The following is a 19122-nucleotide window of genomic DNA, read 5'->3' as shown; positions in this document are numbered from 1 at the left end:
TTTTGTGTGTGTCTAAGAAAATTCTCAAAGCAGACTGGCTAACTTAGTAAACACAATTTAGAGGATGCCACTGTGGTAACTGATGTTAATAACAAAACTTAAATCCTAAAGTCTTTATTTTTCAAGAATCTCAAACTTGAAATCACTAAAAAATGAAAGATGTAATACATAATGAATGTTATCAATTAACAACAAAAACTAAACACTCAACTGTGGCCTGAGCCATCACAATTCAATGCTCTGCTTGACAAATTAGATGCACAAATATCTAAATAAATGAATATACAATAACCTGTTACAGGCCATAGTGGTTAGGTGCTAGAGTAATGGTCTTGGGTTGAAACAAGTTTTTGAACCATCAAAATAAATCCATCTGTTCATGTTACCCAAGAAAAATACCCCTTCCTCCATTCACGATGAAGGCTTCGATTACTGGTTTGACATATAATCCATTTAAACATTTAGCTATGTTATCTGCAAAGGCAAGGATTTTCCAAGAAGTTTCCAACTCTCCTCTGCAAACAGGTTAAAAGACATTTAATGAATTCCTGACACCAAAAGAGCATGGAAAAGTAGGCTTTCTTAATTTGCCATCTCCAATAGCCAAATAAAGAGCCTTCAGAATTTTTCTCCTTTATCATTATCACTATGGAAATTGAAAAATGATATTTTAAAATAGCATGTCTATAAAAAAAAAAACCCAGCAAGTATCTTCATTTAATTTGCAAAGGCCTGACATTCATTGGGGGAAAAAAAAACCCAAAATAGAGGAAAAACATCACTAATATTCTACCGCTATTATATAGGTTCACTGATGTTGTGGCCCAAAGGACATCATCCTTTGTCAGATTGTCCCAAAGAAGGCTAGAATGATTCTCAATAATATGAGACTTCAAGAGAGTGAAACTCTTCTGAAAAAAAACAATTATAAAAATGAATCTAACGATAGTTTCTAGTTTATTATAAGTCCTTTCTTTGTGCCAAGAACTCTTCTGAGTGTTTCACATGGGTTAATATCTCTTCTAGCCTCACAACAATCCTATAAGGTAAATATTCTTATCATCCTAATTTATAGTTGAGGAAAGTATGACCTAGAGAGATAAAGCAACTTGTACAAGATGACATAGCTAGTAAGTGGCAAAGCAAGCAGCCAACCTCTAGAGCCCAAGTTCTTAGCCATTAGTCATTACTATCTCTTTCTTAAGGAAATGAAATGAAAACCCTAATCCATAGTAGAAGAGACTCTAAGCTTTCCAAAAGGCACAGCAAGTATAGTCACAGAACAATTATGACTGGTAAAAAACTGTAGAATCTGAATTTAGATGATTTTCAACAAATACCTATAACCCATTCATTACAACAGCAGCAATGATCAGAGTCTAGATAAGGAGATAATTAATAATCTACATCAGGACAATCAAATATTTTACAATAAGACATTTGACTCATGTAATCAGGGAACCCCACTGACATGGTTAAAAATGAGTAGTCCAAGCAAGGCAAACTGGCATTCATCCAGGAGACTGATATATGGATACTAGAAATGAGAGGGAGTTTCATTTTTTTTTTTTTTAAATACAAACTGTATGAATGTAGGCATGTGAATGCTAGGCGCCATCTTGCATACCATACAGATACCCTGTCAGTGGCAGAATGAGGCCAACATTCAAGTAGAACAAAGGCATATAAACAAAGTCATATTCAAGAGAAAGTCAAGAATTACACTATGAGGGGGCGCCTGGGTGGCACAGCGGTTAAGCGTCTGCCTTCGGCTCAGGGCGTGATCCCGGAGTTGTGGGATCGAGCCCCACATCAGGCTCCTCTGCTATGAGCCTGCTTCTTCCTCTCCCACTCCCCCTGCTTGTGTTCCCTCTCTCGCTGGCTGTCTCTATCTCTGTCGAATAAATAAATAAAATCTCAAAAAAAAAAAAAAAGAATTACACTATGAGGACACCACTTGAGACTCTGGATTTAACTGTTCTTCCAACCAAAACTAGATTGTGTAAGCCAATAACTACCTTTTCCCCTTAAACTAGCTTGAGTTGTGTTTCATCACTGCAATAAAAAGAATCCCAATACACTTACAAACTCCAAGTATTTCATATTAAAAACTTTAAGGATGACCAAGTACAAGAAAGTGGCCCTCTCCAACACTGCTGGAGAATGTAAACTGGTTCAAACTTTCCTGCAGTTTAGAGCAGACTTAAGAAACATTTGCTAAAGATAAAACAAGGTAAAGATACTTTCCATACATTTACCTAGCTAATTTTCGGCAGCCATACATATATGACTCTTCTAGTAAACTTTTTTTTTTAACTCAGTGCTCTACATATATAGAATTGGCAGGCACTAACTTTTCACATACCTTAAAACAGGGCACTGGTTACTTTCAAGGCAAAGTGCATGTGACATAGCTGTATTTATTAACAAAATATTTTTCTAGCTTGGTTCTAATAGATACTATAAATATTTTTGAAATGACAAAAAAAATAAAATTCAAGATTCAAGAAAGTTCTAAAGTAGCCCAAGGCATTTCCAAGCATAAGAAAAATTCCTATGAAAAACAGGACATAAAAGACGAAAATAATGACTTCTAAAAAAACCTTTTAAAAACTTTAAAATCTTCTTTCTCTTTGTTCATTTTTTGTTTCATTTGTTCATTCAAATACTTATTAAGAACTCACTGTGTGCAAGCATTCTCTTTCACATCATAAGTTTCAAATTCAGTCTATTTGCGATGTTGCCCATTGAAATATGTTTCAATTTTATAACTGAAAAAAGGGGAGAGGGTCACTTTAGAGAAATTTGGTTAGCATCTTAATTTGTAAGATCTATAAGAATAGAAATACATCCCAACTCTTAAAGACTTAAAACCTTCTGCCTTTAAACCTTATGTTTAGTTTTACCATATTATTTTTCAAGTGGAAAAACATTCTCACAAACTATTAGGAAAAAAGCATTACAGGAAATGGTCACTAATGAGTGAAAACTGCAATATTAATTAGCAAACACTTAATTTGCCTAAATATATTGTGACTTTCAAAACAAGTAGGTGAAGAATCACAGTTATGTTCCATCACTAGATTTTTGTCCCATTTGCAAAACAAGAAACTTTGAAAATTACACTTTGAAATCATCTTTATGTTTAATATTATAACCAAATAAAATTTCAAAATGAAGAAACACTCATAAATGACAGTTGAAGTCACCAGAACTAAAAAGTAACATGTTGGAGACCATTTTCTTATGAAAATAAGTCATTTCAATTATTTCTAAAAACCTTTTAAAATAAGTTACCAATTAAGTGGGATTTTCAACAACAAAACAGTGATAGACCATTTTAATCAAGTATTTTTCTGAAAACGTACTGGCAGATCAAATCTTTCTAAGTCCCTAGAAAAACTTAATTCTCATTTTAGAGAAGCTTCACTTCTGTTAAAGCTTCCCTGGCAACTATTCTCTGTTGTTAACTTTTTAAGTTGGTTATTACACACAAACAAACCCTTAAAAACACAACCTCCTCAACATGTCCATTATCATAAAAACAGAAAATAACAAATGTTGGGGAGGATACGGAGTAATAGGAACCCCTGTGCACTACTGGTGGAAATGTAAAACGGTGCAGCCACTATGTAAAACAGTATGGCAGTTCCTCAGAAAAATCAAAAATAGAGTTACCATATGATCCAGCAACATACTTCTGGGGATATATCCAAAAGAACTGAAAACAAGATCTTAAAAGAGATATTTGTACACCCGTGTTCATAGCAGCAGCACTCATAATATCCAACAAGTGGAAGCAACCTAAGTGTCCACCGAAAGATGAATGGATGAACAAAATGTGGTATATATTATCCGTAAAAAAAGAAGGAAATTTTCACACATGCCTACAACATGGATGAATCTTGAGGACATTATGCTAAGTGAAATAAACCAGTCACAAAAAGACAGAAACACGATTCCACATATATAAGATACTTAGTAGTCAAATTCATAGAAACAGAGTAGAATGATGGTTGTCAGGAACTGGGAGGGGGAAACTGGGAGACTTGTTTAATGGTTATAGTTTAAGTTTTACAAGGTAAAAAAATTCTGGTTACACAATATGAATATACTTAACACTCTTGAACTGTACACCTAGAAATGTTTAAGATGGGAATTTTTACATTATATGGGTTTTTTTTAACCACAATTTAAAAAAAAACCCCACAATCACTTCAAAAGCTATGGAAAAACAAGTCGTGAGGAAATCACTTAAATTTTCTTTTTATAAATTCAGATTTCATGTTTTACATTTTTCTGAAAGGGTCATGTCTGGCAAATGATACGGGTTTGATGGTTTTTATTGCAAAAAACATGAATTTTAATATAAAACTCAATACACATACAAAATAGTTAATTCTCTTTTTTAAAATATTTTATTCATTTTAGAGAGAGAGAGACGGGGAGAAGCGGAGGAAGAGGGAGAGAATCTCAAGTAGATTCCCCACCAGTGGAGGTGATGGGCTGGATCTCAGGACCCCAAGTTCATGACCTGAGCCGAAATCAAGAGTCAGATGCTTAATCGACTGACCCATCCAGGTGTATCCAAAATAGTTAATTCTTGATGCTCCAAGAAATAGAGATAGAATTATTTTTAAAATTCCAAGATCTAGTTACTTCAAAAATTCTTGCCAAACTCTTACCAAAAATACAGAGCAACATGACTGACTTCTCTTAGCTTCAATTTTTTTTTTCTAGCTCTGTAGTTAAGCAGAAAACATACATAACACATACACTACAAGTAGCAGAAGGCTGCCTAAAATCCACCAACTGGATAATTAGTTCCATCATTTGAGAAAAGAAAGAAAAGAAAAGATAAGAAAAGAAAAGAAATGAAAGAGAAAGAAAGAAAGATACAAGATAAAAAAAGAATGTTCTTATGAATTAAAATCAATTTCTTAACAGAAAATGAATCCAACAACACATTTATATTATTTTCTCCTACTTTAGAAACACTTATGTTAACAATCTTAGGTAAGAATATTGTCTTTTAGGAAGTATCTAAATTTTAAAAATTATATTTTAAGAAGACACATCTATGAACAAACACAGTAATCTAACCAAATCTTTAACATCCACATATGGTAACAGTTTTTTTTTTCACCACCAAACATAATCAACTGTTATGAGTTCTTCAGAAAACATCAGTAGAGACTAATCTCCCTCAGCCTCCTACAGACCATTCTTAACATAGAATAATAGAATATAACCACAAAATCTTAACTTTGTGCCCACACAAAGATAATGGAAATCAGCAGGTAGAAAGATTGGACATTCCCCAAACTGCACAAAATGCTTTGTAGTGGACCACAGGAATGAACTATCACAGCACAAGGAAAAGAATGCACGAACATAGATTTCATACAAACCAAGCCTCAAAAATCAGACTAACATACAGTGTGAAGCCTTGCCTTGAGACAGAAGCCGATAGTCTTATTTGAATTTGAGAATTCAAAAGCAAAGGATAGTTTTTCTATCATGTAGATTCACATACTTTACTGGGAGTATTTTATTAACTCATCAGGTTTAGCAAAGATAAGTATTTATAAAATTGTCTACTCTAAATTGTGGTGTCAAGACAAAAAACGTTTTAAGTTACTGCCACTCCTAAGACTGCAGTGCTTTGCACATACCTTGCTGAAATGAACTTTAAGAGTAGTATATGTGTTTATCACTCCAATCTCCGAAATCCAGAGTAAATTCAAGCGGCCTATTTGGGGAGGAAACAGGGGCATAAGAAATTGTGAAGAAGGGGGCCTAGAGTAGACAGAGAGCAGATGCTCAAGAAGAATAATTGATGCTAGATGCCAACATAACCCAGGGGTGTGCTGTTTTAGCTGGAAAAGAACCCCCACCCCGCTTTAAATCTGAATCCAGTGTTAGTCTTTTCATTTTTAGGAGATTTAGAAAACATGCACAAAGGTGGGGAGAAGAACTAACACAAGAAATATTTGGAAACACTTGCAAAAAAAGAATTTTTTTTAAGTGCTGTGGAAGTTCAAACTAGAACTTGAATAGGTAACGACTATTTTCAATTATAGTGTTACCAAGATTCCTAAACCAGACAGTGAACATTACCTCATTTAATATTCACAATAACCTCGGAGATGGTTGCTAATATCATCATCATTTCAAAAGGAAGAAATCGGCTCAGAAGCATTCAGTAACTTGCCCAAGCTCACAAAGCTAACAAGTAAAAAAAACTGGACTCTTAGTTTTAACTAAGAAGTGTCTGGGTCCAGATCCTATGCTCTCAACTACCAGGCATGTTCTTCTTCAAAAAAGAAGAAAATCGAAGCAAAATTATAACAAGAAAAAAGCTTACTAATAAATGAGAGAGCTTCTTGACTTTTAATGACCAAAAGTTAAAGATGTTAAGAAATGTCCATTCTCAGAAATTTTACTTTAATGATCCAATAACTGGTTTTGGATACTGGAGTCTGGCCTGAAACCTGAAAGAGAACAACGAACCTCTTAACCTTCCTTTGAAATCTAAAAATCTATATTAATGTGCTATTAAGTCCAGCCCCTACCTACTGCTAAGGAATCAACATGAAATTCCCTGTTAAACCCATTACAACCATACCCATCCTCTGTTCTAATTTCTTCCAATGCTTCAGTTTTTTATTTTCTTAGACCTTTAAAGACGACAAATTTGTCCCCCCAACCTGGGCTCTAGAGCACATTTAAAACAGAAAAACTATAAGTAGAAAATACCTTGCCCCGTAATCTCTCAGTTACCTTTTCAAAAAGTTTTCATATTATTAGTGAGAAAATTATAAAAACCGGACATTTTTAACAAATAGCATCTAAAAGTTGTTGAGTAGCCACTTATTAAGTGTTTAACTTTCCAGTTATAAGAACCTCTATATTAAGAAATATGAGCCAATCTGATCCAAGTTTGCTGAATTTTCAAATGGGAATATTTTGAAAATAACAGATGGGACTAAGCAAAACCTAAGAACTAGTTTAAAATTGGGAGTGATGCACAGCAACTAATTATTTCATTTATATTAAAGCTGCTTCTGTTATCCCAACTGATGAACTGCAAAGGAAAAATGAGTACAATATTGCATATAAAAAGGGACTGTGCATAACTTGATGCACAATATTAAGTATGATTCAGCATATAAGGACTGAAAACTGGCACTACACGGAGGTAATCTGCTTTACGTTTATAATCTAGCAGCCTCATCATTTCATCAAAAGCACTGTAATCACTTCTAAAAAATTAATTGCAATTAATTCCTTTCAACTCTTGGAATTAAGTCTAGACCTGTTTACTCACTTTTTGAATTTTAGAAGAGCTTTCTCTGGTGTACACAAACTGAGAATTTATCATTCCACTAAATAAGGACCAAAATGGTATCTACAAAATAGCAACAACACAAACAAGTTTATCTTCTGCTGATACTGATTAGGGAAGCTAATCTCTTTCAGAAGAGTGGAAGGACTTTCAGGAGTAAAGCCAGTCTACTACCCACAACTCTTACTACAAATCTCCAATTCCTTAAAATGATTTCCACAAAGGTTAAAATACCAAAACTGTACCAAATTGTGCAGGGGGTGGTGGTGGAATCACTCTTAATCCCACTGGTTTCACTTAAAATTCTTAATCCTATAATGTACTACCTAGACACAAATTTTAAAGTGTTTTAAAAACTTGCATTAAGTTCTAACATAAGATTATTTACGTCGGATATATCTAGAAGGTTTTCTTTTAATATATTTCAATTTCATTAAGACAGTTCTAAAAATGTTAATGATACATTTCATTTGCTGCGATCACATACTTTGTTTTTCAATTTCACTAATATTGTTTGCCTAATTTCAGCCAGCCGCTACATTTTCACTAAGATACTTTTAAGAATGAATGAGGCACATATTAATTTATAACGTCTGGGCTCTCTTGACAGCTGATATAAACACAAGTATCCAATTCTGATGTTCTCTTTAAAATGTTACGATGTTCCCAAATTCCCGTTACTCTCTCAGTCTGGACAAGTTTTTCAAGGCGATTAAAACAAAACAAAACAAAACAAAACAAAACCTGCACGTGCAAACTAAAGTTAGCATCTTCAGGCCACCGCTACAAATCCCTAATGCACAAAGGCAAAGACCCCCGCCGCGGCTAGACAACCGCACAGCCAGATCGTATCCGACCACGCGAGCCCCTCGGTCGGAAACCCAGGGCCCCGAGCCCACTGGGAAGCCAGGACCAGCGTGCAGGGTCCGCCCCGGGCCGAGTTTTCAATGAAACCGGAGAGAATGGGGGCGGGAAGGAGCGGAAGCTAGGGTGCAAACGGCGGCGACCGAGCTACGGCTCGTTTCTCTTCCCGGGGTTTTCGGGCTAGGGGAAGTCCACCCGGATGGGGGTAGAGGGCAGGCCGGGTTTTCAAGGCGGGCTGGAGGGCGGTGTGAGGCCCAGGCGGCAGGGAGGCGAGGGCTAGCAGGGCTAGCAGGGCTCAGCCCCCAGTCCCTGAAAGCACTTTCGATGCGTCTCCCACCCCCCAAGATGGCGACGTGGGCAGCGGGGGAGCCCGGCCGGCGAGGCTGGGGGAGAGGGGAGAAGAGAAGAGGCAGAAACAAAAAGGTGCCCCCCCCCCACTCCGGAACGCTGAGGCCGGCCCGCGAGCCAGTGGTGGCGGGCGGGGGCACCGGCGGAGAACGCGGCTGGCAGAGGAAATGGGCTTACTTTTTCTTGTCGTTCGCGCCGCCGGCGCCCTCCATGGCGAATCGGTCCCCTTGAAGCCTTCACGGCCGGCCGCCCCCAGGCTCGCTCCGGCCTAATCGCTGGCTCCTTCCACAAGCGAGGAGAGAAGGGGAAGCACGTCCAGAGGTGGGAGGTGCAAGGCGCGAAACCCCTCGTAAAACGCAGGGAGGAGGAGCAGGCGGCAATCGCAAGGGTTCAGGTCCAGCTCCGAAGAGCCTCCCCTCGGGCTGCTTGTCAAGGCCCGGCCCAACGCACTGACCGAAGCAGCGGCGAGGCCGATCTTCCCGTCTCCTCAGACGAGGTGGTTCTGTGCACTGAGGAGCTGAGGCAGCGGCAGGGGGCGGGCAAGGGCGGAGGCGCGCTCGGCGACGCGCAGGGGATGGGCGGGGGGAGAGGAGAGTGTCGGGGGCGCGCCCGCCCGCGTATCCCGGCTCGCGCTCACGCAAGCCCGCCTCACCTGAGGGGGAGGCGGGTTCCCTGAGAGCCAATGGCGAGGGACGCAGGCGGCCAGTCCCACCCCAGCCCACGTCTGTCTCAGCCAATCAGGAGGCGGTCAGCTGAGGCACAGCTGGGACGCGCTGCCGCGCTCACGTGCTCGTCTGTGTGCAGCTGTGGAGGAAAGAGAAAGGAGGTGGGGTGCGGCCAACCTGGGTCTGGGGACTCTCTGCCTTCTCCTAGGGAAAGCAGCGGCTGGCTTTGGGAGGCGCTGCTGAGAAGGGATTTCGGGTGTTGGGTCTCAAGCCTGCATCACATTTCCTGCTCCCGGTGCAGCAAGTCTCCCGCTCTCTTTCTCTTCTATGGCTGTGTTGTGCAGGGTTGCCGCCAGTTCCGTTGAGTTCCAGTTCAACAAAACAGACTTTTCGCGTCGTGGCAGAAAACCCTTTCGATCCGTTGCTTAGATGTGTTACAATGGAAAAACAGGTTATCCAACCACGGGCCATGTCACCGACCGCACTCTGCCGTAGAACACATGGGTACTCTCCTTGTCCACCAAGTTTTTCTGTGATGACGTTTGATTACTGAATAAATGCAAATAAAATTATAAAGCAAGCAAACTCCTCATGCTGTAAACTTCTCAAGGGACGTAAAGGTAGCAGGGAAATCTTAAAATCTGAAATTACTTTAGCATTTACAAATAGGTGTGAGTGGCTTTAATAAAGGAGCATAAACCAAAATTTCAAGGAAAGAGGAGGAAAATGGCTTTAGGTAGACTTTCATTTTACTTTCTTGTTGTTTGTACAAGAGCCAAAAATAATCTTAGACTGGGAAAAAGGGAAGACGATCCTTAGTTTGAGACTCATCACCTTTAATTCACTGTGTAGACTGAAAAGAGGAAAGATTCTCCAAACCCACCACCCAGACTTGGGCAGGGAGGAGACGGCCGAACCAGAGTTAACCCGATATGGTGGCGGCCAGTATTGTCTGCTTGTCAACCTGACTTCGCAATCTACTGAATAAAACTTAATCATTTTTTGGATTTAAAAGTATATATTTCAAGCCTGTCAGTCTTTTAAGCGAAAAAAGAATGTATTTTGAGTTCAACAGAATAATTGCACTTTTATCTCCGCTGGACATTGGATTATTTTACTTCTCACATTTGCCTTATTAGTTATATATTGTTGCAATCCAGCTTTGAGTTGTATATTATTGTGGATATCTGTAGTGGATTCAGTTATATTGATGTGTAAAAACAAAGGTCTATATAACATAGCACTAAACTGTTAACAACTGCTTCACCTCATTTTAACTGATCAATAGACCCATAAAGATATAAAGACTGATCTTAATGTTAGTTTTTGTTTTGTTTTTGTTTTTAGATTTACGTTGCTGAATGATATGTTTTCTTTAAAAATACCATTGGAAATGCCTGAAAAGAGGAAAGGACCAAAAATATTTACTCATGTTTTGTTTTTAATTGTGAAATGGATAACTTGGTAAAATACAAACCATTTAAGTTAACATTCTGAAAACTCAATGTTAAACATAGTGATGCCAGTCAAGAGTGAGTTTAAATACAGACTGACACTTACTAACAAGTTATTTAATCTCTCAGTGCCTCAGTTTACTCACTTATGTCTATGTCACAGAATTATGGCATAATTCAGTGAAATAATACATTGTGAAGCACTTAGAACAATTCCTGGCCATAATAAGCAGTCAGTAAGTGTTAGCATTAGTATTGTTGGTGGGGTTTTTTCCCATTATTCCTCTTATTATTACCCCCAAATTTGTGCCTCTGCTAGTAATAATTATTTGAGCTGCTGTCACAGTTCAGCTAGTTATAACTATCCAAGAATGCCTACTATGTTAATATAGGTCCACGTATATTCTCTATTTTCAACTTGGGAACTGCCCATGGGTTTCTTTCTTTTCTTTTTTCTTTTCTTTTCTTTTCTTTTCTTTTCTTTTCTTTTCTTTTCTTTTCTTTTCTTCTCTTCTCTTCTCTTTTCTTTTCTTTTCTTTTCTTTTCTTAAGATTTTATTTATTTATTTGACAGAGAGAGAGACAGCCAGAGAGAGAGGGAACACAAGCAGGGGGGAGTGGGAGAGGAAGAAGCAGGCTCCCTCAGGGAGCCTGATGCAGGGCTCGATCCCAGGATCAGGCCCTGAGCAGAAGGCAGACACTTAATGACTGAGCCACCCAGGCCCCCCTGGGGTTCCCATTCTTGTGTGTAAACCTGATGGCAGAGATCTTCAATCAGTTCCTTTCTCATTGTACTTGTAAGTAATTTCTTTAGCCAGTGATTATAGCCAAAGTGTATAATGTTCGTTACATTAAAAAAAAAAAGAACTCTTTTTAAAAAAAAAAAGACTTTATTTATTTATTTATTTATTTGCCAGAGAGAGAGAGAGAGCAAGAGAGAGACCACAAACAGGGGGAGCAGTAGGTAGAGGGAGCAGCAGGATCCCTGCTCGGTGGGGAGCTCAGTGCAGGGCTCCATCCCAGGACCCTAGGATCATGACCTGAGCCAAAGGCATACGCTTAACCAACTGAGCCATCCAGGCACCCCAAGAGCATTTTGTAATAGCAAATCTAAATCAATGAAAAAAAATGTGAGCATTTCAAAAGTTTAAAACAGAAGGATAATTCAATCAGCGAAAGATATTTTTAAACATTCATTAAAATTGCCCCCAAAACGTGTGAAATAGCTATTTTATGTATGTGTGAAAAAATATGTATGTATATATGTTTATACGCACATACATATATGCGCATGGAAAGCAGTAATAGTCAACCAATTTTTTTTCACATAATTACAAATAAGCCAAATAATATTTCATAATCCAGTCAATCCTGTTAAGTAACAGAATTTGAAAAAAAAAAAAAAAGAAAAAGCAAAGTTTTCTGTGGGATAAAATTTTAAATCGTCTTCTTTATAACACCTATTAATTAATGTATTTAGGTTGTTATAATTTAAATAATCCTTAATGAACAGTCTTATTTATTCACTTTCTAATTTTTGTAAATGTCCAGATTTGAATCCAAAATACTCTGCAGAACTTTCTATGTAGACTGACAGATGACTTGCAAATGACTTGACTCTTAACCCATATTAAGTAGGAAGCAGGAAGTTCATCAGTGACTGAGGAGGAGGCACGGTAAAACTTGGAATTTGGATTACTACTAAATAATATGGAGCATTGATGCTTTTAAGGAGTGAAGTACATCAGATTCAGATAGTTTAGACTATATCAACCTGTATGGGAAGAACATGTGGTCAATTAGTGATTCTTGTCTTATTAGTGCCCTTAGTTCCTCCCCCACCTTCGACCTATTGTGTTATTAGAACAATAACAGACCAAAAGAAGCAGATCATTTGGAAGGAAAGGGCTTAGAAGACAACAGACATTAAAAATCTTTTGTTTTTTCTTTCAAGGATCAAAACAAAATAAATACATATATTTGTCTGAGTTTACAGAGAATAAGAATAGCCTGAAATTTTGCCACTAGCACTTTTTAATTATGATAGAGATTTTAAGCATAATTTTACAGAGAAATGCTGAAGGATTTTCAGTTTCTGGTTCAACATGTAAAGAGCTTGGAAGCTCCCATTCTCACAATAGAAAATAAAACTGAACAAGCTGAAAACCAACAACTCTTCTTAGACCCATCAGAGAATTGAGGTCACTGGGCAAACTGCTGCCCTGAAAACTGGAGAGACAGACGGATAGAGAGAATCGCAGCTTACCAGAAGATCACAGTTTACCAGGAGTGGAAGCCAGCAGCTGAAGCCAACATGACAGTTGGAGCAAATATCAGTAGGAATACTTTAAATTCTAATTGTGGAATTGCTGGAGGCTCTGTGCAGACCTGCTCGAGAGCTAAAAACTCAGGGGCTCAGCCTTAGAGCGGTCCCACAACTTTTCTGTTTTACCTTCAGGAACCCTAATAAATTCTCATTGTGAAGATCTGAGAAATCTTTATGGGGGAGGGGGAAAGTAACTTTAAAAAATACTCCCAGAGCACTCTGTCCTTCTTAACAAGATCTGCCCTCAAAGGAAACTTTTTTGCCAGAGCCTAAGTGACCTTGGGGAGGGGAAACACCCAACTCCAGCGCCCCCTCTAGCCTTCAACATAGGAGAGGGGAAATACTTGATTCAGGCTCACTAGAACACTGAATGCTAATCAGAGGAGTATAGAATGCTTTCCTTCCTCCCACACCTGACCATACTACCACATCAGTAGGGCTTCTGTGTCATAGTAGGGAATTGCAGCTAAAAGAACTACAAACCTCAGACCCTATTTAAAGAGTCACTTAGGGACATCCAAAGACAACAAGAGAAACAAAAACAAGGACACTAGAGGCAATTTTAGCCTCAGACACCACAGTTACAGCAAACAATAACACAGCCTAACTCTTAGCCAGATAAACATAAAACTTCATAGCGAAGTTCTATCTACCTAGCTTCCTTTGACCTGATATAGCATGTCTGGCTTTCAACAACAACAACAACAACAACAAAATTGCAAGACATACTACCAGGCAAGAAACACAATCTGAAGAGTTAAATCAAACATGAGAATAAGACTCATATGGCAGAGATTTTGGAATTATCAGACCAGGAGTTTAAAATAACCATGATCAATGTGCTAAGGGTTCTAACGGACAAAGTGAACAACATACAAGAACAGATGGATAATATGAGCAATAATATGAAAAAATGCTAGAAATGAAAAACAATGTAACAGAAATAAAGAATGCTTTTGGTGGGCACAAGTGAGAGAACGAAAGCTTGAAAGTATATCAGTGCAAACTCCCAAAACTGAAATGCAAAGGAAACAAATTAACGACAAAGATGGAACAAAATATCCAAGAACTGTGAGACAATTACAGAAGATTTAATGGAAATACCAGAAGGGGAAGAGAGAGAAGCACAAGAAATGTTTGAAGAGCTAATGACCGAAAATTTTCCAAGACTAATGACAGACAGCAAATCACAAATCCAGGAAGCTCAGAGGATACCTAGCGGGATAAATACTAAAAAAAAATCTATAGTCAGACATAGCATATTCACATTGCAGAGAACCAAAGACAAAGAGAAAAAATTCTAAAGAAGCTGGGTAGGGGTGGGGTGGAAATACATTACCTATAGAGGAGGAAGGATCTTGCAATCAAGAAAAGAGTAGAGTGAACTTCTCTTCAGAGATTTTGCAAGCAAGAAAAGGGTAGAGTGAAATGTTTAAAGTGTTGAAGGAAGAGAACACACTGACCTGGAATAATGTTCCCAGTGAAATTGTCCTTCAAAAGTGAAGAAAAAATAAAAATGAAAAAATTTCTTGCCAGTAGACCTGCCTTGCAAGAAATGTTAAAAGAAGTTTTTCAGAGACAAAGAAAATAATATGGGTTAGAAACTGAAATCTACATAAAAAAGGAAGAGTGTTACAGAAATGAAGATAAATTAAAAAAAATTTTTTCTTAGTTCTAGCAAATAGTTTTTTAGAAAAATAATAGTAAAAATTCATTCAATGATTATACCTCATGGACAACTGAAATGATTGGCAGCAATGTTAAAAGGGACAGAAGGGAGGGATGGGGAAAACTCTCATAAGGTATTTGCATTACTAGTGAAGAAGTATAATGTTATTTGAAAGTGTACTTGGATTAGTCATAAATGTACATTGCAAACTCTAGGGTAGCCACTATTTTCTTTTTTTTTAATCCCACTTCTCTCCCTACCCCTTTCCTGGGCCTAAGTTTTTTTTAAGTCTTTAAAAAGACAGGAGAGGAAAAGGTAATCATTAAAATAAATCAGATGATATGTTCATTTTTAAAACCAAAAAGGCAGAAAAAGAATGGAATCCAAAAAAGAAATGAAGGACAAGAGCAGCAAATAGAATCCCAAAGTTTCAACAGAACAAAAACAAAACAAACGGAAGAACTCCTGGAATGAACAAGCAATTATAGTGAGATTGTAGGATATCAGGTTAATATAGAAAAGTCAATTGCATTTCTGTATCGAGAAATGAGCAATTGGAATTTGAATTAAAAACACAGCAGCACTGACTAGAGTTAACAATAGTGTATTGTATACTTGGAAGTTGCTATGAGAGTAGAGTTTTCATGTTCTCACTGTAACAAGAACAACAAAATGGTAATTATGTGAGGTAAAAGAGTGTTAACTAATCTTTTGTGGTAAGTGCTTTGCAACATATACGTGTATCAAATCATCACATTGTACACCTTAAATTTCTACAGTGTTATGTATTAATTATACCTCAGTAGAGCTGGAGGGGAAAACACAATACCATTTACATTAACATCCCCTCTCAAAAGAAAGAAATACTTAGGTATAAATCTAACTTAATATGCGCAAGATCCATGTGAGGAAAGCTATAAAAACTCTCAGAAACAAAAAATCAAAGATCTAAATAAATGGAGATTTCACGTTCATGGATAGGAAAACTCAATATTGTTAAGATGTCAGTTCTTTCCTCAATTCATCGATAGACTCAATGCAATCCAAATCCCGGGGAGGTTACTTTTCATCGTCAACACACTGATACTATATGGAGGGGTGCCTGGGTGGCTTATTTGGTTAAGCATCTGCCTTCGGCTCAGGTCATGATCTCAGGGTCCAGGAATCTAGCCCCACATTGGGCTTCCTGAATAAATCTTTAAAAAAAAATGAAGTTTATATGGAGAAGCAAAAGATCAGAATACCAAACACAGTGTTGAAGAAAGTAGGACTGGCACTACCTAATTTCAAGATTTTGTATAAAGCTATAATAATCAAGACAGTGTGCTATTGACAAAAGAATAGATAGAACAATGGAACAGAATAGAGAGCTTAGAAATAAACTCACACAAAAATAGCCAAGTGAACTCTGACAAAGGAATAAAGAAGGCAATCCACTGGAGAAAGAACAGTCATTTCAACAAATGGTGCTAGAATAACTCAACATCCATGTTAAAAAAAAAAAATCAAAATTCTGATCTTATCACACCTTTCACAAAAATTAACTCAAAGTGGATGTTAGACCTAAACATAAAATGCAAAACTATAAAATTTTTTGGTTATAACATAGGAGAAATATCCAGGGGACCTTGGCTTCAACACCAAAAACATGATCAATGAAAGAAAAAGTAGCCAAATTGGACTCTACTTAGTTAAAAAACTTTTACTTTTTGTTTGTTTTTTTTTTTTTTAAGATTTTATTTATTTATTTGACAGAGAGACAGCCAGCGAGAGAGGGAACACAAGCAGGGGGAGTGGGAGAGGAAGAAGCAGGCTCATAGCGGAAGAGCCTGATGTGGGGCTCGATCCCATAACACCGGGATCACGCCCTGAGCCGAAGGCAGACGCTTAACTGCTGTGCCACCCAGGCGCCCCAAAAAACTTTTACTTTGTAAAAGCCACTGATAAGAGAGTGAAAAGACAAGCCACATACTGGGAGAAAATATTTGCAAAACACAGATCTGATAGAGGACTTGCATATAAAATACACGAGGAAATCTTAAAACTCAATAAGAAAATAGGCAATCCAATTTAAAAATGGACAAAAGATCTGAACAGATGCCACACCAGAAAAGTTATACAGACGGCAAACAAGCGTATGAGAAGATGCCCAACATCATATGCCATTAGGGAATTGCAAATTTAAAGAACAATGAGATACTACTACACATTTAAAATGACTGAAATCCAAAGCACTGACATCCAGTGCTGGCAAGGATGTGGAGCAACAGGAACTCTCATTCATTGCTGGTAGGAATGCAAAATGGTATGGGCACTCTGGAATAGAATTTCTCATTTTCTTACAAGGCTAAACAGTTTTACCATACAATCCAGCAACGATGCTCTTAGGTGTTTACCAAATGAGTGGAAAACTTACATTCACACTAAAACCTACACATGAATGTATAGAGCAACTTTATCCATAATCGCCAAGAAGTGGAAGCAACTAAAACTCACTAATAGGTAAATGAGTATACAGACTGTGGTACATGCAGACCATGGAATCTTATTCAGTGCTGAAAAGAAATGAGCTATCAAGTCACTAAAAGACATTAAATGCAGATTTAAGAAGACTTTAAACGTACTTTGCTAAGTGAAAGAAGGCAATCTGAAAAGGCTTCATAACATAATTTTAATTATGTGACATTCTGCAAAAGGCAAAACTATGGAGACAGTAAAAAGATCAGTGGTTGCCAGGAATTAGAGGGAAGAGGGGAAGGATGCATGGGTAGAGCACAGGGAATTTTTAGGGCAATGAAACTATTCTGTATAAGACCCTAATGGTAGATAGAGGACATCATGCATTAGGCAAAACCCATAGAACTCTATAACAAGTGTGAACCTAATGTAAACTATGGACTCTATTTAATAGTAATGTATCAATATTGCTTCATCAGTTATAACAAATGTACCATACCAATCCAAGATGTCAAGAATAAGAGAAATGGGTGTGTTTGCAGGTGGAGGAAGAGGGAATACGTGGGAACTCTCTGTACTTACTGTTTAATTTTTCTATAAACCTAAAACTACTCTAAGACATAGTCTACGAATTATAAGCCACAAAAGGAATACATTTCCAAAGTCAAGTTTTCATATTTTCCTGAATAAAGCAAAAAGCATAAATTTGTAAGAATAAACCTTGATAAAACATCCCTTTGACTAAAAAGAAAAGTGATATTTGGATATTTTTCCAATATCAAAGTCAGCAAAAAGATACTGAAAAGCCACGGCTCCATAAAAGTTTTCATTTCTAGAAAGGAAAGATACAAAAGAAAAAGAGAACAGAGTCCTATCTTTGAAAAGGAATGGTAATACTACCTCCTGATGCGAAAGATTATAGGATATCCACATATTTTTTCACCTGTTGGATATAAGTTGGTAAACTAATAACCCAAAGAAAGATGGTTATTGAGAATCTGCCTTGCCTGCTTTATGTCCCCATCCCAGTCCATACTAATATGTTAGCATACTTAGATAATATTATTGTATCATTTATTTAATTTTGTATACATTGTGTCCAATCCATTGTGGGCCAGACATATATTTTTTGTTTAATCTATAGGTTTGTGTGCCATCGTAGAGTGTGGGCTCCATATGAATAGGAAACTTTTATCTTGGCAGCTCTAGAATCTGGGATGGTGTCCACGATATAAGAACAATAATCTCTTAATCACCTGTCATATTCTTTTTTTTTTTTAAAGATTTTATTTATTTATTTGACAGAGATAGAGACAGCCAGAGAGAGAGGGAACACAAGCAGGGGGAGTGGGAGAGGAAGAAGCAGGCTCCCAGCAGAGGAGCCTGATGTGGGGCTCGACCCCATAACGCCGGGATCACGCCCTGAGCCGAAGGCAGACGCCTAACCGCTGTGCCACCCAGGCGCCCCATGTAACCACCTGTCATATTCTAAGCACTGAGCTAAGCATTTTTATTTTTTTTAAGATTTATTTATTTATTTTAGGGAGAGAGAACCAGCAGGAGGGGCAGAGGGACAGGGAGAAGGAGGGAGAGAGAATCTCAAGCAGATTCTGAGGTGAGCAGGGAGCCTGATCCCACAACCCTGAGATCATGACCTGAGCCGAAACCAAGAGTCAGACACTTAACCAACTGCACCACCCAGGTGTCTCTGGGGTAAGCCTTTTAAGATATACTCTTTCATTTAAGCACTATGACATCCCTGTGAGGTTGGAATTGTGGTGATTGTATCATGGATCAGTAAGTTAAAGGTCAAAGAGGTAAAAATACAAAGTAACAAAGCTAGGCATCAGTGGAACCAGGATTATAGACCATGCCGCTCCTTTATGGTACTTAAACTGTGATACCTGGGGTGGGGAGGAGAAAAGCATAGTTCATCTTCCTAGAGTGTCAATTTTAGAATGAGGAAAAGTTGAGTAATATAACTATGTGTGT

The 19122-nt window shown here is 37.8% G+C and overlaps 1 protein-coding gene across 1 annotated transcript in view; it reads right to left on the bottom strand.

The window, feature by feature from the left end:
* The window catches only part of HIF1A (hypoxia inducible factor 1 subunit alpha), a 41184-nt gene extending 32081 nt beyond the window's left edge, over positions 1-9103 (bottom strand). The window contains exon 1 of the mRNA XM_045810357.2: positions 8738-9103. Within this exon, the coding sequence (XP_045666313.1) occupies positions 8738-8772 (35 nt within the window). The 5' untranslated portion in view covers positions 8773-9103. The remainder of the gene's footprint in view (positions 1-8737) is intronic.
* Positions 9104-19122: the final 10019 nt, after the last annotated feature.

This window comes from Ursus americanus, chromosome 26 (assembly GCF_024610735.1).
Source record: "Ursus americanus isolate L20-20 chromosome 26, mUrsAme1.1.p, whole genome shotgun sequence".
NCBI classification, from domain to species: domain Eukaryota; kingdom Metazoa; phylum Chordata; class Mammalia; order Carnivora; family Ursidae; genus Ursus; species Ursus americanus.
This window is presented reverse-complemented; position numbering and strand designations above follow the sequence as displayed.